At 42.8% G+C, this 27,067-nt stretch overlaps 1 protein-coding gene across 1 annotated transcript in view; it reads right to left on the reverse strand.

Annotated features, from left to right (window-relative positions):
- SHANK1 (SH3 and multiple ankyrin repeat domains 1) overlaps window positions 1-27,067 on the reverse strand; it is an 852,931-nt gene that overhangs the window by 327,219 nt on the left and 498,645 nt on the right. The window contains exons 9-11 of the mRNA XM_073602155.1: window positions 25,979-26,056; window positions 12,986-13,052; window positions 4,362-4,644 (exon numbers count right to left, since the gene is read on the reverse strand). Coding sequence (XP_073458256.1) covers window positions 4,362-4,644; window positions 12,986-13,052; window positions 25,979-26,056 — 428 coding nt within the window. The remainder of the gene's footprint in view (window positions 1-4,361; window positions 4,645-12,985; window positions 13,053-25,978; window positions 26,057-27,067) is intronic.

Consider the following 27,067-nt stretch of genomic DNA (forward strand, 5'->3'; position numbering starts at 1 on the left):
AGAAGTGTTTTTACCTTGCTATAGGAGCACTCTATACTATACTTTGCAGCTTGCTATTGAGGCAATCTGAAAACAGGAGGAGGCAGAAGTGTCGGTGGGGGACCCCAGAAGAGGAGAATCCGGGCTGCTCTGTGCAAAACTATTACACAGAGCAGGTAAGTATAACATGTTTGTTGTTTAAAAAAAAAATCACTTTAAAATCTCTGTGCAGGGAAGATCAGCATCTAAACCCAGAGAAGGTGGAGGCGGATAGACTGGAGGTAATAGAAGGCAATACAGTTACATTTAAAGTAAACTTTTACCAGTATTGTGCATTATATTTAAAATGATGATATCCATGAAAAAAAAGTCTCAGCTTTTAGTACTACTTTAATATAGAAGATTTAGATCTCCCTTCTACGCTTCATATAGCTTAAAGCATTTGTAAAAAAAAAAAAAAAAAAAAAAAAAAAAGGGATCCTGCTCTTTTAACCACTTCAACCCCGGAAGAATTTACCCCCCTTCCTGACCGGACCTTTTTTTGCAATACGCCACAGCGGCGCTTTAACTGACAGTTGCACGTTTTACCCAAACAAAATCGACGTCCTTTTTTTCCCACAAATAGAGCTTTCTTTTGGTGGTATTTGATCACCTCTATGTTTTTTATTTTTTGCGCTATAAACAAAAAAAGACAGACTATTATGAAAAAAAGCAATATTTTTTACTTTTTGCTATAATAAATATCCCCCCAAAAAATAGATAAAAAAACTAATTTCTTCCTCAGTTTAGGCCGATATGTATTCTACATAATTTTGGAAAAAAAAATTGCAATAAGCGTATATTGATTGGTATGGGCAAAGGTTATAGCGTCTACAAAATAGGGGATAGATTTATGGCATTTTATTATTATTATTTTTTTACTAGTAATGGCGGCGATCTGCAATTTTTACTGAGACTGTGACATTGCGGCGGACAGATCGGACACTTTTCACACTATTTTGTGACCAATGACATTTATACAGTGATCAGAGCTATAAATAGCCATTGATTACTGTGTAAATGTCACTGGCAGGGAAGGGGTTAACACTAGGGGGCGATCAAGGAGTCAACTGTGTATCCTAGGGAGTGATTCTAACTGTGGGGGGGATGAGACTGCCTGGGGGAGGAGACCGATTGTTGTTCCTAAGCAGTAAGAACAACAGATCGCTTTCCTCACCCCTGACAGAACGGAGATCTGTCTGTTTATATTGACAGATCTCCGTTCTTGCCTTCTTAGGAGCAATCGCGGGTAGCCTTCAGCCATCGCGGCCGCCAGTTACGCGCACGGGCTCCTATGTCACGCGGCGGCGTGCACGCGCCCTATACTCTATACACCCTATACTACTTAAAGTGCTTGCCGTACTGCTACGGCGATTCGTGCAGGAGTGCCAATTGACAGCAGGCGGTTGGCAAGCAGTTAAAGCATGTTATATGACACAGTGCTTGTCCTGTGTCATTTGGCCCCCTGTAACACCTAAAAAACCTGGCTGATCCTGCCAGTTTCTCCCCACCCTTCTGTAAGCTGACCACGGTCTATCATGGCTGCTGGGACCAGACAGCATGGTCAGTTTACGTGCCTCTGTCATCAGCAGCCTGCTATCTGCTCTCCTCTCTGCTCCTGTGTCCCCCCCCCTCCCCTCTCTGTCTGTGTGTGAGCCACCCCTCCCCCCTCCTGCTGCTCTCATAACACTAACCTATATACACCATCAGCACTGCCTCCTATTGCAGTGTTCCCCTCTGTGAAGGATTTATAAATGTAAATGCTGTAAATACCTCATTTAACAGCCGAGATTGCGATCACATGACCAGACAGCTCTCTCCTCCCCTCCAGGCTGACTTCAGCAGAGGAATCTCAGCCCCGCCCACTGCATCTCTCAGAGGAGGAAAGGAGAGAGCTGACCAGTTATGTGATTGCAATCTCGGCAGTGAAATGAGGTATTTGCAGCATTTATTTTTATAAATCACACACAGAGGGGGATACTACAATAGGAGGCAGTGCTGATCTTGTATACAGGTTAGAGTGGGTTGTAAACCCCGCGTGCTCCACACACCCGCAAGGGGTTCAAACTCACCAGAACCTGGAGGTTATCAGGCCCCAAACAGCATCCTATGGACTGTAGATCTAGATGTCCTAATAGGGTAGTTCAGCCTTATCTCCGAAATCCCTTCCTGGTAAATGGACATCCTTTCAGCAAGCACACAGCAGATGTCTAGCACCCTCTGCTTGACGTTTCTCTGCCTGTGTAGAGATGTGTGACACCCTTGCGGGTGTGTGGAGCACGCGGTGGTGAAGTGTTTGGTGAACGGTGCACTCATCAATCTAATACCAGTTACACCCTATATACCCACCAGAGACTCTTTGTCTATTTCAGTTTTGTAATTTTGAGTGATTGCAAATTAATCTATCAGATTTATATTATCTGCCTGATTGAAGCGCCGCTTTGATGTTTTAATTGTGTCTCATTTGAGGTTTTAATTTTTACACCTTTTCTGCTATTTTAATTTACTATAGTGGCTGCTAAGGGAAACCTCTTCTTAAATTTATACATATATGCACTAGTGATTATCAAATATATAGTAATTTGGATTCTAGTGTATATTAACTAGCATTTATGTCTTGAGTGTTCTAAGACCTGGTTTTACATAGCGCTGAGATTGGAGGAGTGTGTTTGGTTTATAAGGGTTTTTTCCTTCAATTTTTGTAGATAGTTCTAAGTACCTGTTTGATGTTATCATTAGAAGGCCTTCATGCTGGCCATACATAATAGGGCCTGTGTCAAAGAGCTTTGGGCTTGTATCGATGACATCACTCTGACTTTGGATGAGGCACTTCCGAGACCTTTCCAAATTCATTGGCAGGTGCAGTTGACCTCCTTCATGAGAGTTTTGCATTTCCATTGACTTGTATAGGAATGCAAAATCTGACGTGAACAAACGCCTGGTGACACAGTAGCTCAATGTCTTTGATTATATAAAGCAGGGGTGCTCAACATGTGGCCCTCCACCTCAAACTGAATAAAGGAGTTTTGGTGCACTTTCAGAAAGTGCACCACACCTGCAAGATATAATAGAAGTTTATGGCAAAGTGCAGCTAACCCACAGGAAAGCCGCAGGTGCAATGCGCTGCACCTGCGGTGTGGATAAACCATGGTGCATCAGTGTAAAATCAACCTTATAGGGGACTCAGGACAGTAAGGGCTCATTTAAATTTGCGGGTGGTAAAACCCCATACTTGAGATGTGTTTTTATCACCATCCCCAACCACTGGTGTAGCATCAGGGGTCACAATGGTGACCCCGCCCCATGCTCCAGGGGGCCCTTGTGGCCTCCCTGTCACATTCTGTTTTACACTTAGACAGGAGGGGCGGCGGGGCACATATACAGACACAGATCCTCTCCATTTCCCTCCTGCAACAGCTGAAAGCCTCTCCTTCTCTCCCTCCCACCAGCATTCAGCGACTGCAGGAGGAAAATCTTCATTATGCTATTCAATATAAAAAAAAAATGAAATTCGTAACCATTTAATTTCATTTTTATAAATCGTCTGCCCTTGTTGTTTTAACTTTGGAAAGTAAAAATATTTTTTCTGCCAGTAAATACCTTATACAGCCCACTTCCTGTCTTTTGTCTGGTCATTAGCCTAGGCTTATGATTTCATGCACAGCTCTCTCTCTCACTCTCGCGAGAGTTTGCCAGGAAGTGAGGGGGGGTGAGTTATAAGAGGGCCAATGAGAGCTTCAGGACTGGAGGTGTGCCTATGTGTCTGTAGGCCTGCTGCCTGTTCACTTTCTGGATTTAAACAGTTAAAATGGATGCAGCCAGACTCAGAGGAGGGAGATTTCTGCAGCATATTTGACAAGTACAGAAACACAGTATATATAAAATAATATGCAAAGTGGTTGGAGGGAAGCTTCAGAATGGCAAAGGTGTTTTTATTACAAATTATGTGAGCAGACTGCATTTCCTTTTTAACTGAAAGATCATTTGAAAGGATCAAATCAACTGATCTATTTTAATCATTACATGGTCACTTATATTATTTGTTTTTTAAGTTTGTTTTCTAAGTATATCTAAGTATATCAATTAAAGTTCTGTTCAATATAGTATATGTGACTTATTTTGTGGTTTGCTTGTCACTTGCCATTTGTTGGCTGCAAGTGGTAAACATGAAATATACTTGTAATATTTGATATTCACAGAATTAAAAAGAAATATAAAACATGTATTTTTTTTTAAACTGAACATGATTTCTAAATAAACCAAATAAAAAGGTATCCTTTTCACATCAAGGACCTATAAAAAAAAAATGTGAATATATATTTAATTCATCTATTTTAATTTACCTGGGGCGTCCACGTGGCTGTTTCTTCGACTCCTCCGTGTGGCGTCCTCTTGAAGGTGATCGGCTTCGAGCCCCTCGTGGACTACTGGAGCTTCGTAGAGTTCCCCCTGAGGATTTTTGTCCCTGCAGAGTGACAGTGTTGGCAGTGGATGCAGAGAAGACCATCCAGTCAGGCAGTGAGAGGCTGTTGTCGCTATTGGCACGTAGAAGAACATGGGGAACGGAGAGAGCTTTTCCACTTTCTCTGCGATGGACGGCATAGGAAGGAGATTCTTGAAAGGGTACTGTATAAAAATATAACGTGGATATATTACTGTTAAGTAGCAGTAGCTAACTATGAATTAGGTGAAAGGAGCACATTTATCAATCACTAAGACATAAGATCAGAAGGCTAGATGTTAGTAGAACTATAGGCAAAACTCTTTTTGTCATATTGGATAAATTATGGGAGGGGAGATATTAGGGGAGATTTACCTACACTTCCTGTCCCATGGACAAAACAGGAAATCCTTGCAAATTAAGGGAAACCCTTGGGGTCCCCAGGCCACCAGAATTAGTATCACCATTGGAAGATTTCCCCTCTATTAATTTTCTGGGGACAACCCAAAATTTGGGATTTTCTTTTACTTCCACTTTCAATAATATTGAGAAACAGGACAAATAGAGAGGATGGCTCTCCCTAACTGAGGCACAGAAAGCAATCAAAACTGACAAGTGTTCTAATCTTTCTCCACTCTGTCCAAAACTAAAGAAAAAGTGTTGACTTTAGTTATATTTTAAGTACTGCAGACAAAACAAATTCCATGAAATGGGTAGGTTCAATTCACTACTAGTCTCTCACTGCATCCATGAGCCTAGGAGGCAAGATCTCCCATCATGACCGAGGTAACCTAAGTTTGACTTTTTTTTCAGATAAGCTTGTAGATGGGGTGCAGCGTGGTGCAGTGGCAAGAACACACACACACAGGCCCGGTGAGAAGAAAATACTTGTTCCCCAGTGGGGAAGGCAACACAACTGGGAACATGCACAGGTCCAACATGGAGAGCAGGTTTCAGCTGAACTGACAGCGCCTGTTGAGAGGGGCAGAGTGCGGACTGGCCGTCTCTTGCTCAAGCATGAAGATGTTTAGAGAGGTTGCAAACCTTTCCCTGCCACTGGTTCTGTCCCTACCAGGCGTGTGTACCTGTCCCTACTCTACTCACTCGCAAAATATGCACCAAACCTGGGATCCAGGGCCTTAAATAGGCTCTGCCTGACCCAAGATGGCTACAACAGTCACGTGGGGCAGCGGCATCCAATTGGATAGCTTTCCCGGTGACACAGGAAACCATAGAGGAACTATGTTCCTCTAGACTTCCTCTACAACTACAGTGCCGCTGCAGCAGAGTGCCACCTGTAGTGGAGAAAGTAGAATGAACCTGCCTACAAGTTAACGATATTACCAGACTAAAGTTGCCCCATGGGCTGAATATGTTGTTCTTAGTACTTCTCAATTGTGGGTGAACTGATATGCAACAAATGTTTAATACTTTAATCTGACATTTGAGAAAGTATCGAAAACTGATATTTTTTGGCCAATAATTATTCTGTTTTGAAAATTCACTAAAATGCTGCATCATTCACTAGTGGATTTTCCATAGAAATATACACTATATTACCAAATGTATTGGAACGCCTGCCTTTACACGCCCATGAACTTTAATGGCATATCAGTCTTAGTCGGTAGGGTTCAATATTGAGTTGGCCCACCCTTTGCAGCTATAACAGCTTCAACTCTTCTGGGAAGGCTGTCTACAAGGTTTAGGAGTGTGTGTATGGGAATGTTTGACCATTCTTTCAGAAGCGCATTTGTGAGGTCAGGCACTAATGTTGGAGAAGAAGTGGTTCTGATACTGGGCTGGAGCTTTGAAAAAGGAAGGTCATTTGAAGGATAATTAAACTTGCACTCTCCCATTGAAAATAGGTCAGTAAAATTAAAATAAAATAATAAAAACCAATAAAGGGAATGGCGGATTAAAAATTAGCAAAATGAATGACTAAAAGCAGAGGAATTTTACATTCTTTATCTGCAACACACATTTTTTTTTTTTGTGTTTATTTATAAGTCTTACAAGTAAACACAAGAGTAACAACACAGTAAAGTAAATAAAGGAGGGATAACAAGGCACCAGTTACGTATTGCAGAAAAACAAGTACATCTTTGTGGGTCTTGGTGACCCATTGAGAGCAATGACATGACACAACAAACACAAACATAATCCCAATTCCCTGGAAAAACATTTCCCTTTTTCCTCTATATCAGGGGAAGTGATCAAGGAATCAGGATGCAGCCAGTAGGGTACCTATAACCAAACAACAGCAGTCACGCACACACTCATACACACTTATGCACCTCAAACGTACATTGGTCCCAGTCCACCTCACTCTTGATTTCAAAAGAGGCAAAAGATTGATATTATATGAAGTCACTTCCAATTTGACTATTTAATTACCTCTTGGAGTGCAAGGTTACTACTCCCTGTAACTCAAGATTGATCAGTTCATCTGGGACGACAAAACTGTGCCCCAAAATGAATTAGTACATTTAGCCATGGCTGCCATATTTTAGTGAATTTTTTTGTACCAGCTCTACTTTTATATATTAGTTTGAGTTTGGGGAGTTCCCCATTAATTATGCAATGGAGGGTTTGGATTGTTGGAGAGTTTACATACTTCCAGTGAAATAATATAACTTTTCATGCGTAATACAAAACTGTGCTGGATTTGAGTATGGGTTTTGTATACAAAATCGTTTAGTATACCTAAGAGTCCAGCCTCCGGAGTCTAAGGTATAGGAAGAGTTAGATGGCTCTCGAAAAAACTGAACAGTTCCCTCCAGCAAGAGGCCAGCCCCCGGCAGCTCCAGAACATATGAAGTAAGTCTGCATCAGCTAAGTTACATCTGGAGCAAGCAGCAGTAATCCCTAATCCCATGTGGGACAGTTACCTAAGCCCCGAATCTCCATGGGCGCGATCCCGCGTTGCTTTACCCCAGCTCTTGTGGGCTCTTCATTGGATGATTGATAACAGCACAGCTGGAGTGTAATGTAAGTGGTGTATAAATTTAAATTGGATAAATCAGTCAGCAGTACTGATAATATCTTGAAAGCAAACCTCAGTGGCCCCTTCCCAACCCTCATCTGAGAGCTCAGGTAGTAAGACTGACCATTTACCACGTGAGTTCTGGAATAGGTCAGCCCCCCTCAGTGACAGTCTGCTATAGAATGTTGTCACTAATTTGGTAAGTTGGGGATAGGAGAGCAAATCTTCCATAGGGGTCTCCATGAGCTCTACAGTCAATGTCCCAAGTTGTGTACGGATGGCGTGCGGGAGTAACAGGTATTTAAAGAAGAATTTGTTATCTATGCTCCTATCTTGCCTTAGACTCTCAAAAGTCTCAAAGTTGTTCCCATGGACTACATGCAAGAGAAGAGTGACCTCAAAATGAGCCCACCAAGTTGAGACTAGGTATTCATAGAGCTCAGGGAGGTTGGGGTTTTTCCATATGGGAGCATGTGGTGATGGTCCCCGATCTGACATCCCGAGTATACTTTCACCTCCTTTCCATGCCAGGAAGCCTACGTCTATGGGGGAGTAACGGGAGCACCTAGACCTCTATTTTATGCAACTCATCTTTAAGGGAGGTGGTCGAATCAAACAAGGTTAATAGAGGAGCTGTCGAGGGGGTCTGAGGGTCAGCATGTAACCATCCATAGATATATGTAAGTTGAGATGCAATGAAATAATTACGCAAATTCGGGTACGCGAGACCACCAGAGGGTATAGATGCCTGTAGAGATGAGTTTGCAATCTGAGAATGGGCATTAATCCAGAGGAAAGACTAGAGGGCGAGTTCAATGGTCAAGAAAAGCTTTTTAGGAAGAAAGACACGGGGCAGCTCGAAAACAGTACAGAAATTTTGGTAAAAAAACAGATATTAAATAAAAAGATTAAAAAGATATTAATACGGCCTATGAGGTTCAGTGGCAGTGATGACCATGTGCGGAGCTTATCCATCATCTGGCTGATAATTGGGGCAATATTAAGCATCTCATATTTGGAAATGTCATTGTGTACATAGACCCCTAAGTATTTAAAAGTGTGGGAGGTACATAAGCCAGAGTTCTCTAGACAGTCCATGGGAAAGGAGGGACCAGTAGGAAAATGGATGCTATGGATTTCTCCCAGCCGACCCTCAGACCAGACACCTCACCAAATTGCCTCACTACCTGAAATAACTTGTTGAAAGAGCCCTCCTTGCCATCAAGGTATATGAGAGCATCGTCCGCATACAGAGAATGTTTTCCCCCAGCGGACCATAGCAGATCCCCCAATCTCAGTTGTCCATCACACCGCCAATGCAAAAGGCTCAATGGCAAGAGCAAACAGAAGTGGAGAGAGGGGGCACCTCTGCAAGGTACCCCTCTTTAGCGGAAAAGGTAAGGAGACATCTGTATTAGTACGAACTCTAGCCTTTGGATCCGCATATAGCAAGCGTACCCATTTCACATACTGTGGACCGAAGCCCATCTGGGACATAGTTTCCCATAAAAAGAACAGTGTCAAATGCCTTCAGTATATCTAAAGAAAGTACTAGACCACTGCATTTATCTATAAAAGCCTTATGGATATGTAGATAAAGCCTCCGGATGTTGTCAAAGGTAGTGCGGCCTGGATTAACCCAGATTGATCGGGAGTGATAAGTGATAGGATAACTTTCTGTAAGCGTAGTGATAACATTTTGGCTAATATTTTTGCATCGTTATTGAGGAGGGAGATGGGTCGGTAGGACCCACATAATAGTTTATCTTTTCCAGGCTTAGGTATAACCACAATAAGCGCGGCATCCATCGAGTCAGGAAGCCTACCCAGGGATGCTCGGAAGGTGGCGAGAAGTTTAGGGGCCAATGTTTCGCTATATGTATGGTACCACTCAGAGGGGAGACCATCTAATTCAGGAGTTTTGGAGGGAGGTAGAGAGCGAATAGCCGTCTCCACTGCCTCAATCATTAGGGCGGTCCCAGGAGGAGTCTTTGAGAGTCACTAAGTACAGGGAAACCGATGGAGGAGAAAAATCGCAGTCTCTGGAGGGATCACCTGGTCATCATAGAGTTAACGGTAGTACAATGCAAACTCCTTGTTGATAATCAGTGGATCAGACACAACAGACCCATCAGTGAGTTGCATGGCAGGGATTGAGGGATTGTCTTGAAAGTCATATGGGCAAGGAAGGCCAACAGCCTTCCATTTTTCCCCCTGTGCTCGTAAATGCCAGCGGAAAGATGCAGTTGCTGTTTTTTTGTTACATCAACCATATGTAGTTGCAATGCATTATGAGCCTCCGTCAACACCCCACGAGATTCAGAGCATGGGTTTGCTACATGTCAGGATCTAGCAGCATCGAGGGACTGTTCTAAGGTAGATTGCATGGCTCTCCCAGTAGATCAGTAGTGTTTGATACGGGATATGTAGGAGCCCCGTACTACTGCCTTAAAGGCATCCCATAATGGTCCTGTAGCTGCGGTGTCAGAGTTAGAGGTGCAATAGTGAAGCATATCAGTCAGGATGGATTTGTGAATTTCAGGCGTGGAGATCCAGAGGACTGAGCCTCCAGGCCCGAAATGTGGGTTTATGACCCAGGGTTAAGTTTACCTGTACTATCGAATGGTCAGACACCATCTGGGATATGTATGCTACAGACCAAACTGATGGTAGGAGGTCCCTGGTGGTCAGTGCATAGTCTAACCTGGAAAGGGTACAATAAGATTTAGATTGGCATGAGAAGGTTCCATCAGTAGGGTATTTCCAATGCCAGAGGTCTACATATCCATAAGTTTCACACCATTTGAGGAACAATTTAGATTCAGACAATGAAGGCTTTAACCTATCTAGAGCAGGTTGTAGTACTGAGTTAAAATCTCCTACAAGGAGCGTAGGATAAAGTGGTAGGAAGGAGAGCTTCATACTCAGCTCTGTAAACACTGAGGCAGTGACCGAAGGAGGGACTCAGACTGAGGCCAGCAATATAGGAACCCTATGTACAGTGACATGTTGGATGATAAACTGGCCCTTGGGATACGTGATTACCTGATGACAGGAAAAGGGCAGCTCTTTACGGATCAGGATCGCCACCCCCCGTGCATAACTGAAATATGTGGAGTGGTAGTTATGGGAGACCCATTGATTTTTTAAGGCTAAGATTTTTGAACCCATTAGATGAGTTTCTTGTAAACACGAGAAATGTGATTTTAGATGTTTGATCCGATCAAAAATCAAAGCTCTTTTGAACTTTGAGTTCAGACCACAGACATTCCAAGAGCAAATCAGCCATAGTGTAGTAGAGGCATCATTGAGGCATGGAAAGGGAGGAAGGGCAGAACCGTCCAGACTCTGGTCACAGGCCCCGGCATCATAGGCCAGACATTTTAGGTGCACACTCATTCATCCATCCATACTTCATACACACAACAATAAAATTATATACATGTAAGTAAAGGTTACCCGAAGGTAACAACCACCCTGCCCAACTCCTGAAACACAGGGCGGGCCTAAACCCTAAACTCGTATGATGTGCGGGCCTGTTCCGATAAACCAAAAAGAAAGAAAAACAAAAAGTCAGTGTTCAAAAAAAGGGGAAATGGGGATTGAACATTGTATCCCTCATAGCAGCTCATGCTAACTTAGTGGAAGAGGGCCTGGGACTCTCCTGTATGAGAGACATATTGGTGAACCAAGCCACACATTAAAAGAGTTGCTGAAAGTTCCACAGTTTCTGGAAAAAGATATATAGGCTGATAGGTTAAGTACATCTCCCCTCAGGTGGGGAACTGGGGAAGCCATGGCAGTGATTTCCACAACATCAAGGCATCCTTAGGAGATTGAAAGAATTGTGTTTTCCCCTGGTGGACCACCCGAAGGGTAGCCAGAAACAAAATGGCATATTGAACGGAATTCTCCCGCAGCTTCTGCTTGATTTGCTGAAATCGGGCTCTCTGGTTGCGAACAGCCACAGAGTAATCTGGAAATAGCGAGACCTCTGCATTGTTGATTTTGAGGCTCCCTTTCAGACGAGCGGCGCGGAGGATTGAGTCCCGGTCCCTGTAATTTAGCAGACAGATCACCATGGTGAGGGGAGGATTTCCTGCTGGGAGAGGCTGACCCGGAACCCTGTGGAGGCCCGTTCAATCACGAAACATGTGGATAATTGGTCACGGCTGAACTCCAGCCAACTCTCTAGGAAAGCCACCAGGTCAGACCCCTCCATCTGTTCAGGGAGACCCACTAACCGCAGGTTGTTCCGGCGGAGGCGGTTTTCAAGGTCTTCCACCTTGTTCTCCAGGGTCACTATCTTCCTGCCATATGTACTAAGCTTAGGCAGTATGGGGTTAACAGTGTCTTCCAGATCACTAATGCGGTGTTCGGTTTCAGTAACCTGACCCCGTATCTTTTGTACATCTTGCCGCATAATTGCAAAGTCATTTTTAAGTTCAGCCACCATCCCCATTAGATTGGTATGATTTACCTTGATGGTGCGTAGTACATCTGACAATGTAGGCCCAGGCCCGCCGTCCGTGCCATCCCCTTCATTCTCGGCGAGGTATATTGGGGAGGATATATGTGGGGGTTGGGGATACCCAGGGAGGACTGCGGAGAAGAATCAGGGGCTTCCCCGAAAAGATCAGTGGTAGATGCTGGCGAGACCATCTTGGTAGGAGCGTGTATTGATGTTCATCTTGGCAGGTGGTTGTTTCTTTCGGTTGCCCATCCACCAGAAAAACACACCTCACTGCAGAGCGGGGAATCTCAGCATCAGAGTAGGCTGTGCGGTTCGGTGATTCGGTCGCTAACGATCCAGGATGGTGAAGGATTGAGGCAGGAGAGACCGGAGCTGCTCTAAGATGCGTCCGTTCACATGCTCCGCTAGGCCACGCCCCTTATATATACAATTTTTAGATGCAGCTTTTTACAGATTGGTGAACCTCTGTCCATCTTTATTTCTGATTCATTCTGAGGCCTGGTTTACGCCCTTGAATTTTTAGTGCTTTTTGCAGATTTGCACAACAGAACGTGTCCCATAGCAAACCATGTTAAATGGATTGTAGTTCAAATCTGCAAAATGCAAAAAGCACTAAATGCATAGGTGTGAACCAGGCCTTACTCTCCGAATTGCTCTCTTTTTAATACCCAATAATGTTATTGACCTATTGCTAATTAACATAATTAGTTGCAAAATGTTCTACCAGTTCTTCCTTGTCTGTACTGTTTACTTTGCCAGCTTTTTGTTGCCATGACCCAACTTTTTTGAGATGTGTACTTGTACATTTTCTCAGTTTAAACATTTAATATGTTTTCTATATTCTATTGTGAATAAAATATCGGTTTATGAGATTTTCAAATCATTGCATTCTGTTTTTATGTAGCTTTTACACAGCATTCCAACTTTTTTTGGAAATGGAGATATATATTTTAGGGAGTGCAAACGCAACTGAAGAAATACCCACACTATATTTTACAGATATAATGTGTAAATCAAATGTTGCAGCATGCTTTAAAGGATTACTCATGTTTCGTAGCAAGTTACTCACCAACATCAGTGTCCCTGTGGCTCTTAATTAACTCCCCCAATTCAAAATTTCCTGAAATAACGGCTACCTGCAAGAAGAACAAGTCAGGAAACATGAAGTCAGTGATCTATGTGGGAGATTAACGAAATACGAAGCAAAGAAGAGGGACAGGATAGGAATTGGATTTAGTAATAATATTACGTAACACAAAATGCTTAAATTTTAGGTTTTCATACTCAATGATTAGAGAGAAAAAATGTGCACTGAAATGTAACTGATAATTCTAAATTATGCAGACTTTAAAAGCCAGGGGCTGAGGAGAGGAAATTAAAAATTATACATACAAGAAAAAGCTACTCTGTTTGTAACAACATGCTTATTGAATGCTAATATAAGCTGATAAGGGATGTTAAAAAATGAAAGCGGTATTAAACCCAAAACAAAATATGTAATACATTGCAGCTTACCATTCATTAGATTTGTTGGGTCCAGTATTTACTTTTATTGTTTTTTTTTCCCCTCTGTTTTTACCTGGTGATCTGGCTAGTAACACATCTCCTGTGTTGGAGTGCCCCCCCCCCCCCCCCCCCTCTGGATGAAGGAACACAGGAGGCACCTTTGGACAGCAGCATTGTCAGTCTGAAGGGAGGGGAGTGTTAGATGTACTAGCAGATTTAGATCACTAAAAAGTTGAAACTGAACTCTAGCTCACACTTTATAAGCAGTTACAGCAAGCAACAGTTTTGGGATACATGTTTTATGTAAATAAATAAAAGCTGATCATTGTAAGCACCCATGTCTGTCTTAGAGGGTTGAAACAAACCATTTAACTGCTACATCTTCTGGACAGCTTGTTCTGTTGAAAAACAACAGACCTACTGGCTGGATCACCAGATGAAAATAAAAGAAAGTCTAAACGAAGAAAACTAATGCAGCCATCACATCTAAGAATTGGTAAGTTGCAATATAATAAATGTTTGCTTTTGGGTTTAATACCGCTTTAAATATTCCAAAAAAGTACTGTATACTCTTGGTTAAAACTAGTCCATATGGTCTGTTGTATCCATCAAAAATGTTAACGTAATGTACATACTTTTCTGATGCCCCCCAGTGCAATTCAGCAGACTTTGTGCCACCTCCTGTAGACTTTTTGGACTGCTAGTGAACGGAACACATGAAAGGACCACCCTAAATGCTCTCCTTCTTGGAAGTCATCATAGATATCCCCCCTCCTACCCATCATCATGCTTGGTTTCAGTGTTTTCCTGCTACTTTTTAGTAAGGAGGATTTATACAATTACAGCAATTGGATTGAAAATAATGCCACGAATAGAACAAAAATTAGGCAATGTGACCTATGGCTACCAGTGGTATTCTGGGGGCTTCATACCATTAGAATCTGCAATCCGTCAATGGGTTTCAATCATAAGAACCTTATAATTGAGAAACAAGGATTAGTAGGAAACAGAACCTGCTTATACAAGTATAGCACCCTCTAGTGTGGGTAAATGTATTTTGCGACTCATGGTAGTTGTAGGAGTCTGTTATTTGGGTCAGGGTTCGGACTCAGGTCAGGCTGGAAGGCTCTGCAGACCAGCCCTCTATTGCCTCCCTCTGGTTCTGGAGGTCCCTGGAAACCTCTAGAAGCTAGTGGACAGAGGTAAAGAGGCTGGGTCTGAATGCTGATGGGGGTTTGGACCAATCCCCAGGCAGGAGGCCTGGCAAGGTGGCTGAACCTGCCCATAAATATGGTGGAGCCTGGGCAGCAGGAGCATCGGGTGGAAGATGGAGTTCTGAGGTTGCTGTCGTGTGGCCAGGGATGGGACCCCAGGTCTGGGGGCTCTGCTTCCAGGAAGGAGCTGAGGAAAGGATAGAGAGTAAGCCTAACAGAGGATTCTCCATTACCTTTAGACATCTGGGCTGGCATGGGAAGATCTGATCAGTTGGAGGCCTGAACCGGAGTCTTTCCCAGTGCAGCAGGGAGCAAAGAACGGTGTGAGTTTCTCAGCACATCCAGGGGCATACAAGGGAGAGACTGCCAGATGTAGCATACTTTCCAAGGACAGTGTTGTGCTAAATCCCGATCCCTTGTCCTGGAGAGTTCTTCAGAGCAGCCAGGTGGGCTTGTAGTCAAGCAGCCTGGGCTGGTAGTATCTTCAAGTGTCAGAACTGGGAGAAGTTCCACAGAGGAAGCAAGATACTTCTGCATACAGTTTGCAGCTTTGTGCCAATTCTTTAAAGGGGACTAAAAGCTCCTGGTCCGTAAAGGATCTGGTTACTGATCCATAGAGACTGTATTTATTCCAGAGGAAGTACAGTCCAGGATCTGCATTTTTGTACATAGAAAAGGAAGTTTGTCTTCATCTGTTGTTCAAGTCAAGTTGGGAATCCCATAATCCCAATACCCTTTCCAAGTTGTTTTTCCCAGTAAAACAAAAAACAAGCCCATGGACTGATTTATAGTGCCTAGATGCAAGTTGGAAATGTGCGTTTCCTGTCTGTGCAGGAATCGGGGGAATCAGTACTTGGTGGCTCTTGCGGGGGTAGTGATACGTAACTAATAAATACCGCTGTCCTCTTGTATATTTACAATTACAAATTATATCTAGACACATATGGGGGGAATTAGGAAAGAGTGGTGCAAGCTTTATGCCTGCACCACTCCTCTAAGCTAAGAACAGAGCAGAAGCTGCTTCTTATTAACAAGAGGCACACAAGCCACTTTGGTAATTAGGAGTGCTCTGCCCTGTGATCTATGCTGTGTCTGTGACAGAACGGCACAAACCAGTTCCGCTGGAGCTGCATAGTCCGATCCCTCCCCTCTCTGTTGGGAAGGTAAGAGAGAGGGCTGTAATCACTGCATGAGCAGAGAGGCATGTGAGCTGTCTACAAACAGTTTAGATCTTGCATTATAGGTCTGATCTGGTGGGGATCTGAAGTTTTATATACTGAAAACTGTCTCAATACCCTTATTAATTAGGAACAGACCCTACATCAGTTTCTATCTCACTCTAAAATAGAAGCTGACATGGGCGGTGCAGAGAGACCTGAAACAAGTCTATCAGCTTAGTTACTGTTTCTTTGGGTAGGGCCACACAGTGAAGATATGAAAAGGAGATAGAGTTAAGTATTCAACTATATAGGCTGCATTGGGGGGGGGGGTGCCCTAAATCTACATCTGCACGTTCTGGTAGAGCATGCACCTTTCTGTGCGTATTCTCAGAGCATGTGAAAAATGAATTCTTAATGGAAACCGAGATGCGCATTTTGCGTGCTGCAAAACGTGCGACAAACACGCCAAAACGTGTAGTAGAAAAATACGGGAAGCTTAAAGTCCGAAAAGTAGTGGGAGCAGCCTATTCAAGTTAATTGGCCTCCGTAAGCAGGGCGCGCGAAAAACATTCAAAAACGCCCGTTCAGGTTACGCTAGATGTGAATGGGGCCTAAAGGACAACTAATACCTAAAACATATTTTTTTTCATTTAAAAAAAAAAAGCCTACTTGTTCTTGGTAATGGATCAGCAACATGTTGAATGGCTATTGAGATGTCTGTAATTAAGGTTTAGAGATCGCATAGGATGAGATGAGAATCTCACTGTCCAGTTAATGTAATCTCTATTAAGATTCAACTCATCCACTTTTAATGCTTAGGAGTAAGGATGTTTTGCCCATATACTGATTCCTATATGGTGTTTAAAGATAGAATAGACCCAGCATAGAACAGATGACTGCAGGGGAACCCCAGGTCTAATATTTTAGGCATTTTTGATGAAGTGGAGAAGGAGGCAGGGAGTCTTGTTTAATCTGCTAAAAATTGTCTAAAACTTGGTATCAGTGTTTCTTAATCACTCTTCATATTAGGGGAACAGGTAAAGGGTCCAAACGTCACATGACACATATCCTGATGGCAGGCGGTCATGCTGTGCTGTTGCCCATGCAAGAAAGGCCATATGTTGCGTTGTAGTCAAATGTCAGATACAATAAAGCAGCTAGAAAAAAAAAAAAGAGTTCAATTAGAGAAGCGGATAACATTCTTGAAAACCACCACTGGGTGGCACTAACGTACTATGTCTATCACTGTAGAAAGATCTTATGGAGGAGAGCACCAATAAAATTTGCATACATTTTTATTATACTGTTCACATAATACAACAGGGGTGTTTGAATTACGAGTGTATGTGCAATACTTCACAATTCCTTTGCCAGGTACAACAGCTAGCACATAAATGTGCTAGCTAGCACACTATTGGTCCGATCGGGTCTGCCTGTCTGTTTTTCAGGTGGACCCAATCAGACCCTCCATTTACTATAGAGTGGCAGATGTAAACGGACTTGCGTCCTTTTACACCCGCCTTTCTCCAATCCGATCCACTTAAAAAAACAGAAGTTGCTAAAGTTGCTCTTGCTCCTCAAAAGGCTGGGCACCCTTGTTCTAAGTCATAAGTCCCAATCATTCAAGACAGGAAAGCGGGACATCTTTTAGCACAAGGTATGTAGGCAAAAAGACATACCCATTCCATGCTGTATTTAAGTGGAGCACTGCTTCATATTAGTGTTTAGAAATAAAAATTACAAGAACTTAGGAGATAGTGATTGGATGATTTGTTAAGAATAATGGAACGCTTTAAAAAAAAAAAAAAAATGGGATACAACGTGGAAGTGTTTGAACAGGTGGCAGGCAAAACCACCAAGGGTCCGTGGCTTTTTCAGAGCCATCATAAAATACATGGTGCTTCCAGGTACGGGGGAGCATGTGACCCCCTCCCATGATGTACTACATGAGTCCAGAGCCAATTACCAGATTCACATGCTCCTTACATCACATAAGGAGGAGGGTACGTCATCAACACTGTGCAAGCAACCATGTTGGACCTATGAAGGTGCATCTTCTGCCATATCTTCCAACTTTCTGAGATTGGAACATGGGACACCTATAAGCAAGTATGTAGGCATAGGACAAACCCCCCTGTCACACCCCCCTTAAAGTGGAATTATATAAAAAGAACGATTGGTTAAATCCACAAGTGCATTTTTTTACCTCTACTATTTCTTTATATTGGCTTTGGAAATTAACAAATGCAAAAATTTGGAAATTGGATTAAGGGTTTAGCACTGGGAAACACTTTTTGTTAGATAAATAGTGCATTTTATACACAGCTACATAGATCAGACCAAAATTAGGGACCAATGAGGAGGAAAGAGGAACAGGTGGACTTTGTTCCAAATCAGGGACAGTCCCTCGTAATCAGAAACAGTTGAGAGCTATGGCTTCTGTCCTTTGTGGGCAAAGTGCCAGAGTCTCTGTAAACAGTAGATGGACAAAAAGATGGACAACTGTGATGGAAAGAGGAACTGAGGGATTTGGTTTAACATAAAGCGTTGGGAGCCAAGCAACTACAACTCCCAGCATACTTGGTATTAAGGATGATGTTTGGGTTCACTGCTTCCACAGGTTTGTTTTGTGGTCCTGGCAAATTTATGTCCAGATTCGCCCATGGTAGAATTTTTTTTTTAACTAGAAGGCACTATATGATCTTTAAACTAAGGCAAGCAGGTTTCGAAGGGCCAATAAAAGGGACTTTTGGGTTAAGCCAGCCCCCTCAAAGTAAAAGAGGGCACAGAGCAGTCATAGTGTTAGTGAACTGAAAGCTATAGTAAGGAAAGCATAGGGAAAGCTAAAAAATGTCAGTGTGATGGTGTGCTCCAGGGGTTTCCAAACTTTCTAAACAAAGGGCCAGTTTACTGTCCTTCAGGCTGTAGGGGGCCAAACTATGGCAGGTGGGAGGTAAAGAAGCCCTGTCGTCAGTGGGAATAAGCAATACCCCATCATTGGTTTTAGTGGGAGGAATAGTGTCCCATTATTGGTATCAATGGGAGAAACAGTGACCATCATTGGTGTCAATGGGAGTAATAGTGTCCCATCATTGGTGTCAGTGGAATAGTGCCCCATCATTGGTATTAGTGGGAGGAATAGTGCCCCCAGATTATTGGTGTCAGTGGAAAGAATAGGTGTCAGTGGGAGGCATAGTGTTCCATCATTGGTGTCAGTGGGAGGAATAGTGCCCCATCATTGTTTTCAGTGGGAAGAATAGTGCCCCATCATTGGTGTCAGTGGGAGCAATAGAGCCCCATCATTGGTGTCAGTGAGAGGACTAGTGCCCCATCATTGGTGTCAGTGGGAGGACTAGTGCCCCATCATTGGTGTCAGTGGAAGGAATAGTGCCCCATCATTCGTTTTAGTTGGAGAAATAGTGTCGCATCATTGTTGTCAATTGGAGGAATAGTGCCCCAAGGGCCAGGTAAAGGCAAGCAGCCACAGTTTGGAGACCACCCTTTGCCTCACCCTGCGCAGAGATTATCAAGCTTGCGGGTCAACAAATTGAACGCCAGTAGACTGAGTGTGGACATCACTGGGACAGGTCAATTTTGCAGTTAACCCTTTACACATACAAACAGCATTCACCTTTGTGTTTTAACAAACACGCATCGTTCACAGCATGTGTTGTCGAAATTCTGACCTTGTAGAAATGTCTGTGGCACTCATTGCCATGCCCAGACAAAATTTTTAAAATTCAGAAGCCCCCACAGAGTAAATGTTCTTTATTTTCTGATTTAGAGCTACCCCATTTTTTCCAAACAGTTTGGGGGTTCGTCAGATCTCATCATCATAGTGAGAGATTTGAGTCAGGTATAAATCTACTGTATAGTGATTGCTAGTTCTTTGGACAATCAACTGTATTTTTCTATTTATATTATTCCTGGCTTTTCTGTTTTTCATTTTATTTTGTGGCTGATGTCTTGTCAATTTTAGCTGCTCTTTCAGCCATAGACATTTTTTTCTGCAAGACTGCTCTATAAATAAAAAAAAATAAAAATAAACCTCCAATATGCCACCTCCTGAAACTTTTTTTTTTTTTTACGTGGTATTGTTAATTACTTTATGTTGACAGAGCCTTTATTTTAATGTAGCGGTACTTTTGAAGGAGCTGCTTAAGGTGGTTCAGTCCGTTAATCTGCCTCTCAAGCCCAAGAATGGCCTCATCCCCTCTGGCACACCTGACAATGTGATTAATAGAATACTACAGTAATGACACACTGACACAGTTAAAGTATTAACATTTTCTTCAATTTACGTAGGCAGTAAAAAACTCAAAATGGTATTGGTCAACCAGATCCCGGACAAACAACCAGGATTTGGTTGAAGTGATTTCTTATAGTGCTCAAACAAATATGCAAATAGACAGCATCAATACAGTCAGGGACAGATAATCTGTAAATACCTTCTCCAAAACTATTGAATACTTGTAGATATTACCAATACTAAAGGGGAACCCAAACTATTAACCGTTAACTCTAATAAGATATCTGACCTAAAGGTAATGGTTTAAGGGCCCTTACAGCAGCAATGTCCCCGTTGCAGATCTGATGTTCTTCACCGGCTTGTTGGAGCTTGTTAACTGTAATCCGATTAGGTGTAGTGGGAACAGTAAATATCTTGTAATAAAAAAGGCTAAAGATGTCTAAAGTATTCCTGGAGTAAAGATGTCTGTGCAATGTGTCTCAATGTAACTGAGAATGAATGGGTAAAGGTCAAGCGAATTGCCCTCTCACCAATGACCAGATGGCTCAGATGTCTTCTGGGCAGGAACTCATGTAGCGATGATCCGCTGTCTCGTTCTCCCGACGTGAAGCTTGACACACACCGACTGGCAGGTGACTGGAGTGGTGTTGGATGGATGTCAGATGAACAGCAAACAGAGTCAGGCCCCTCTCATCTGGGTTGGAACGTGGTACACCGTGTGGTAGGCCGCAATCCCCCTCTCACAGACTTTTATAGTCTCTCCCAAAATTCTCTAAGCTCTCTGCAGTGCAGCCTGGGAATTGCAGTCCTGTCACCTAGCTTTGTGCTGGGACTTCATATTTTACACTTCCTTCTGCTGCTCCCTGATGATTGTCTCTCCGCTTCTGCCAATAGGGAGGCAGGGAAAAGAGCAGAGTGGGCAGATGCCTTGTGTGCGAGTGTCATTCTGCACACAGGGAAACAAGAGGGTGAAAGAAGAAAGCCCACACAGGGGCTGACAGGCGTGTCCATGCCTGTGTCAGTCTCTGCCTGGCGGGAATAACAGGAGGTGCGGGAGCCGCGGGTGGCAGAGCAGACTCCCTCTACACTAGGTTAAACATTTTTTTTTGTTTACTGCGAGCTCCCTTTATAAAAAGAGGACTTTTATTTGTGAGTGGTATTTTGGGGTTTCATTTTTTTTGTGTGTTTTTTGTTTACTTTTATGTTGATGGGTCTTCTGGTTTGGGGTTCTCAAAGCAGGGCATTCACTTGTTATTGCTCTGCTCATAGAGCTGCCTTTTGATTGCAACAAGTCACTATCATTTCAAAGAAAAAAAAAATTAGTAGTGTAGCACCCTCTACCTTAGGTAGGTAGGTTGCTAGAGTAGTAGTGTTTTTGTTACAGCCAGTGCAGGTAAATTTAGGCAGACATCGTTGTAAGCGAGGCCTGTTTGTTTGGATCTGAGGGCTGGGAGTGGTTTTGAGTGTAGCAGCAGGTGATGACATGTAATTCATCTCTCTGGCGCCTCCTCTGTTTCTAGAGGATTCTGGAAAAGAGGCAGGGCAGAGTATAGGAGTGGCATGGAGTGTATCTGGGAGCCCTGACCAATCTCCAACTAGGATTTGCAGGGGGAAAGCCTCCTATATATACTCATGGTCGGGCTGTTGTGGGAGGAGTTGTCGGGTGGAAGAACTGAGTGATGGAGTGTTAGACTGTGGTGGCCCTTGAGGGAAATCCTTTCTGGGGGGGTGACCTTGGGCCTGGAGCTCGGGAGCTGGGAGGGAGCCTCTCTCTACATGGTCATTGAGAGGTGGCCTGGTACAGGAGCAGGAGGAAGACAGTGGGGAGCACTGCCGGGAAAGTCATTCAGGAGGGATCCATTCCGGGGTCAGTGAGTGAGAAGCACAGTGAGAAGCTCTGGGAGGGACATGCCAGGATTGGATGTGAAGCCAGAGGGAGAGACTATGATGTCATTGAAATCAAGTTGCTGCAGCCAGGAGGGTTGGCAGGATTTGCATTGGACTTTCTGGGATCAGTAGTCCACCAAGTTTCAGTTAGCACAACTGTCCTTTTTCATCGCTATTGGTTGCTACACCAAAGGGAACTATAGACCCCTGCCAGCAAATGGCTATTATTGAACTGTTGGGTCTTATTCAGAATGAGGCCTAACCATGTGCTGATGGTGACAGGAATCTAAGGTTGCACAGTAGAGAAAGCAAAGTTATCTCAAGTAGTAAGCTGGAGGAGTGTGGAGCTTTAGAGACTGTCAATATAGATTTAATCATCTTTGTTCGAACAAGCAAGATTCATTATCTGGGCATCCCATGACCCTTTTCCCCATCCAAGTTTAATCCCCTAAATAAAATAACAAAAAAAAAAAAGCTAAATGACTGTTCATTGACTGGCAAAGTGTGTCTGTAGTGAATGCCTGGCCAAGCAGGGTGATGTGTGGAACTAAAACACGCAGCTACCCCACGGGGGCACCGCTACACTCACATTTACTGTACCCCCTAAACTCCATAGACAACATAAAAGTTGGCCATTACCATGTCTATTACAGCTTGATTAAAAAACATGTTTTCACTATTAAAAGCGGTAGTAAACCGCAGCAGAGCTAAAAAAACAAACAAAAAAAACACATACCTGCAAGACCATGCATAATGTGCTAGTATTATGAAATACATTATGAAATACTCACCTTAGAATGAAGCCTTCCAGTCATGTGCTATCACCGCTGAGAGGGCTGACATCTTCCCCCGTACTTTCTTCCGGGTTCGCAGGCTCCAGCGCTGTGAGTGGCCGGAGCCGCGATGATGTCACTCCCACACATGCATTGTATGCCGAACCTTCAGAGCGCATGTGTCACCGGCTGCATCCAGGGTGAATATCTCCTAAACAGTGCACGTTTAGGAGATATTTATTTTACTTACAGGTAAGCCTTATTAAAGGCTTACCTGTAGGTTAAAATCACACAGTGGGCAATACTACCACTTTAACATCCACCAAGCATGTTTTTAAAGGATTTGCATATTTTCATTGTAATCCTGGAAGCTGATAGATTTCAATAGTATGCACCTCAAAGTTTGCATTGCCTGAATTTTCAGACAAGATTTGCTGAACCCTTGGTGGGTTAAATTCGTGTAGATTCTCCATCACTACTTAGTGTCTCGATTTTTGAATGGCTGAAACTGCACAACCCCAGATAACTACACAGCTTTTGTTTATTTGTGCTGAATGATTCACCCCCAGGACCACGCATCTAATAATAGTGTAATTAATCTTGTAGTCACTCTGGATATTATAGTTTTATGTCTGTTGTCCTTGGCCAAGTCTCGTATAGTGTATTAGACTAAATTAATTCTCAGATCAGCCGTGGCTTGCATCTCTCATATTGATATTTTCTCTGGTGTTATGGGAGGATTATTTCCATATAATTAGGATATATAGAATGTCCTGATTTTTATAGGATAAGTGCAGCTATCCTTTTTTGTCTGGTTCCCCTCACCTAACCTAGCCCACTGTCACGTCTACCCCAACACAGGTGGTCAGACACTATAGCAGCCCCCTTTCCCTTAAGGCAAGCAGGCCTACCAGTACTTGGTTGCCCCCAGGACTTATACACAATGATATAGTGCCTGGCCACCACGCCAGGGCAGATGCGACCTAAGCAAACAAACAGGCTACTTGCAGTTAGCAGACAGATAGCGTGGTTCTATGACAGTCCAGGTAAAAGGCAGGCTGAGTTCAGGGAAAAGTCCAATATCCGATCCAGGTCATACACAGGGAAATCCAAACTAGCAAAACAGGGCAAACAAAAAGGGGGCTTGATCAGGAACAACGCAGGTATCAATGTCTCTATCACAAGCAAGGGACAGAGCATTTGGCTTACTTATAACAGGTGACTGACCATATCAATCATCTTGTATATGGACACAGACAGGGAGAATGCAATAGCCAAAACCCAGATGCTGGAATGAGTAGCAGGAGCACTTAAGTGATCCTGACACCCACCCTCCCCTTCTACAGATAGATACTTACCTTAATTCAAGGGCTGCAGATCTGCTGTTTGTTTACATCCATCTAAGGCTGAAAGTATTTCTATCCTGGCCGCAATACAGCCCCACACATTTTTAAGGGACTGTCTGCCTTCATCTCCAGCTTCAGAACACAATGCACAAATGTGGTCAGTACAGTGAAGTACATGTGACGCTGGATGTAAGTATACATCTGTTAGGTTTGGTGGAGAAAAGGGGTAAAAAAGGACAACTGCACTTTGTTTTGAAGTCTACTTACCCTGTAACCACTTGACCTCTGGAAGATTTTACCCCCTTCATGATCAGGGCATTTTTTGCTATTCAACACTGTGCTATTTTATCTGGAAATTGCTCGGTCATGCAACACTGTATGCAAATTAAATTTATATAATTTATTTTTTTCACAAATACAGCTTTCTTTTGGTGGTATTTGATTACCACTGGGTTTATGTTTTATTATATAAACAAAAAAATTTAGAAAAACTTATATTTTCTACTTTCTGTTATAAAACATATCCCATAAAAAAGATAAAAACATCAAATATCTTCATAAATTTAGGCCAAAATTTACTCTGCTACATGTCTTTGGTAAAACAAAAATCCCAATAAGCAGTGGCGACTGGTGGGTTCTTCGTTGGGGGGGCGGCAAACAAATAACACCCCCCCGCGGCGTGGCGGTCTGGCCTGACACTTACCCGCTCGTGTGGGGCTGTAGTGTCCTCTCCTGGAGGGCGGGCAGCGGCCGTGGTGGCTCTGGTGTCCGCTCCTCCAGCTTCCTCCGCCGTGCATCTTCCGCCAAAGCGCTAGGCATTCAATAGGATGTTTGCTGCTATCCAATGGGATTGCCTGACGCTTTGGCCAATCAGGAAACAGGTCCCATAGACCTGCCTCCTGATTGGCGGGGAGGAACTTTAGTGTGATAATAGCGAAAATTAATTTGCTATGGTCACACAACTAGGTGGGCTTGGAGCGCAATGCTCTCTGCTCCGAGCTCACTCTTTTTTGAAGCCTATTAGTGCCTCTGGCTCTAATCAGGTGCTTAAAAAAAAACACCCCGCCACATTGGAATCCATGGCCCGGCACCACTGATATGTAGATCAGGGGGTCGGACGCATGGATAGGGAAGGCGGCGTCTGTGCGCCCTTTATGGACGGTCTGCCACTGCCAATAAGTGTATTAACTATGGTATATGGTATATAGAATGGAGTTTATGCAGCTATAGACGCTATACTGTAATGGTGATGATCAGCGACTTATAGTGGGGACTGTGATAGGGTGGTGGACAATCTGGCACTAACAGACACTGGCTGGCAGGATCACTGACACGGACGTCGCTACTGACACTAATACAGTGATCAGCGATAATACTGTACACTTACACTGTACTAATGCGTGGGAAGGGGTTAACATCTAGGGGCAATCAAGGGGTTGACTTTTTCCCCAACAATGTGTAATGTGTGCTGCTTTTACTTTCTGATCTGGTGTTTTTTTCTCCCTGCTTTTCATGGATAAGAAACAGTCAGATCACTGTTCCCTGTACACAGAGTTCCAGAGTTAAGATCCCTGGAAAGGGGTTATACCTGTTTTATGCATGCATTTTCCTAGTTTTCTTATAACGCACATGTGGAATTTTAAAGCGTGACATGTTGGGTATCCGTATTTACTCAGCGTACCATCATCTTTCATATTTTACAAAAAAAATTATTTAATTCATTAAAGTGTATTTTTTTCCCCAAAAAAATTTGGCTTGAAAAATCACTGCGCAAAATACTATTACATAAAAAATTCTAGCAAATAAAACCACAGATTTTTACATATACAAGAGAAGAGCACCGTTAGAATTGGCCCGGTAAGCAAGTGGTTAACATGGAATGGCATGAGGTCACCTAATACACATAAGAACGGGGAGAGGTCCACACCTGGAATGGGGTCTGTCCACCGTGATTCTTAATGTCTTTGCTTGATCCACGATACAGCAATACTCGAGCACAACTTTCCTGTAGCAAAATACAAAATAATACAGACATAAAGGTAAGCAACTGTGGGCAATGGACTAATAAAGCCATCCATAAAACATGACTATTATACTCAAGTCAAAAAGTCCCTTTGATATATCATTAATGTAGATTTTAAATAATTGCAGGCATATTATTTATGGAATATATAACATAGGACAAAATTGAATATTGAGCATTTGGACTTTGTTGCTATATGGGCTTGACACGAATGTTGAGGGCAAGGGCCTAGTATGGATTGGGGGGGACCCTACGCTGTTTTTTTCGGCATTGTTCATTGCCACATTCTTTTTGTTTACATTACAGCTGTCAGCGGGGAAACACTGACAGCTGTATAGCGCAAAAATAAAAACTGCAGAGGTGATCAAATACCACCAAAAGAAAGCTCTATTTGTGGGAAAAAAAGGACATCAATTTTGTTTGGGTACATCATTGTACAACCGCACAATTGTCAGTTAAATCGACGCAGCGCCGTATCGCCAAAAAATGGCCAGGTAATTAAGCAGCCAAATCTTCCTGTCTGTGAGTGGTTATAGAATAGAAAAGAATAAAATAGAAAAAAAAAGAAAAGAAAAGAAAAAAAAAAATAGAATAAAACAAAATAGAATAGAAAAGAAAATAATAGAATAAAGCATAATATAATAGGATAGAAAATAAAATAATAGAATAGAATAAAATAAACTAGATTAGAATAGAATAATATAGCCGCCTTCCGCAACTTGAATTTGGAAAATCTAATTTCAAATCAATTTAAAAAAAAAAACGAATATAGACGAAACGAATTCCAAAAACGAATCGTTCTAACATAACAAATATGACGAGAAGAAATGATTAACAAATGAAACCGAGACTAAACAACTGTTTTTGCTGCTGCCTCTGTGCCAGCGTGAAGAAGGAGAATATTAATTTGTTACGGCCTCTGGAATGCTATATCGCGCAAATGCACTTGTAGCATTTAGACACATTTAAACAGGTCAAGCACTTTTTCTGCTC

The sequence above is a fragment of the Aquarana catesbeiana genome, linkage group LG10 (genome assembly GCF_042186555.1).
Source record: "Aquarana catesbeiana isolate 2022-GZ linkage group LG10, ASM4218655v1, whole genome shotgun sequence".
In the NCBI taxonomy this organism is placed as follows: domain Eukaryota; kingdom Metazoa; phylum Chordata; class Amphibia; order Anura; family Ranidae; genus Aquarana; species Aquarana catesbeiana.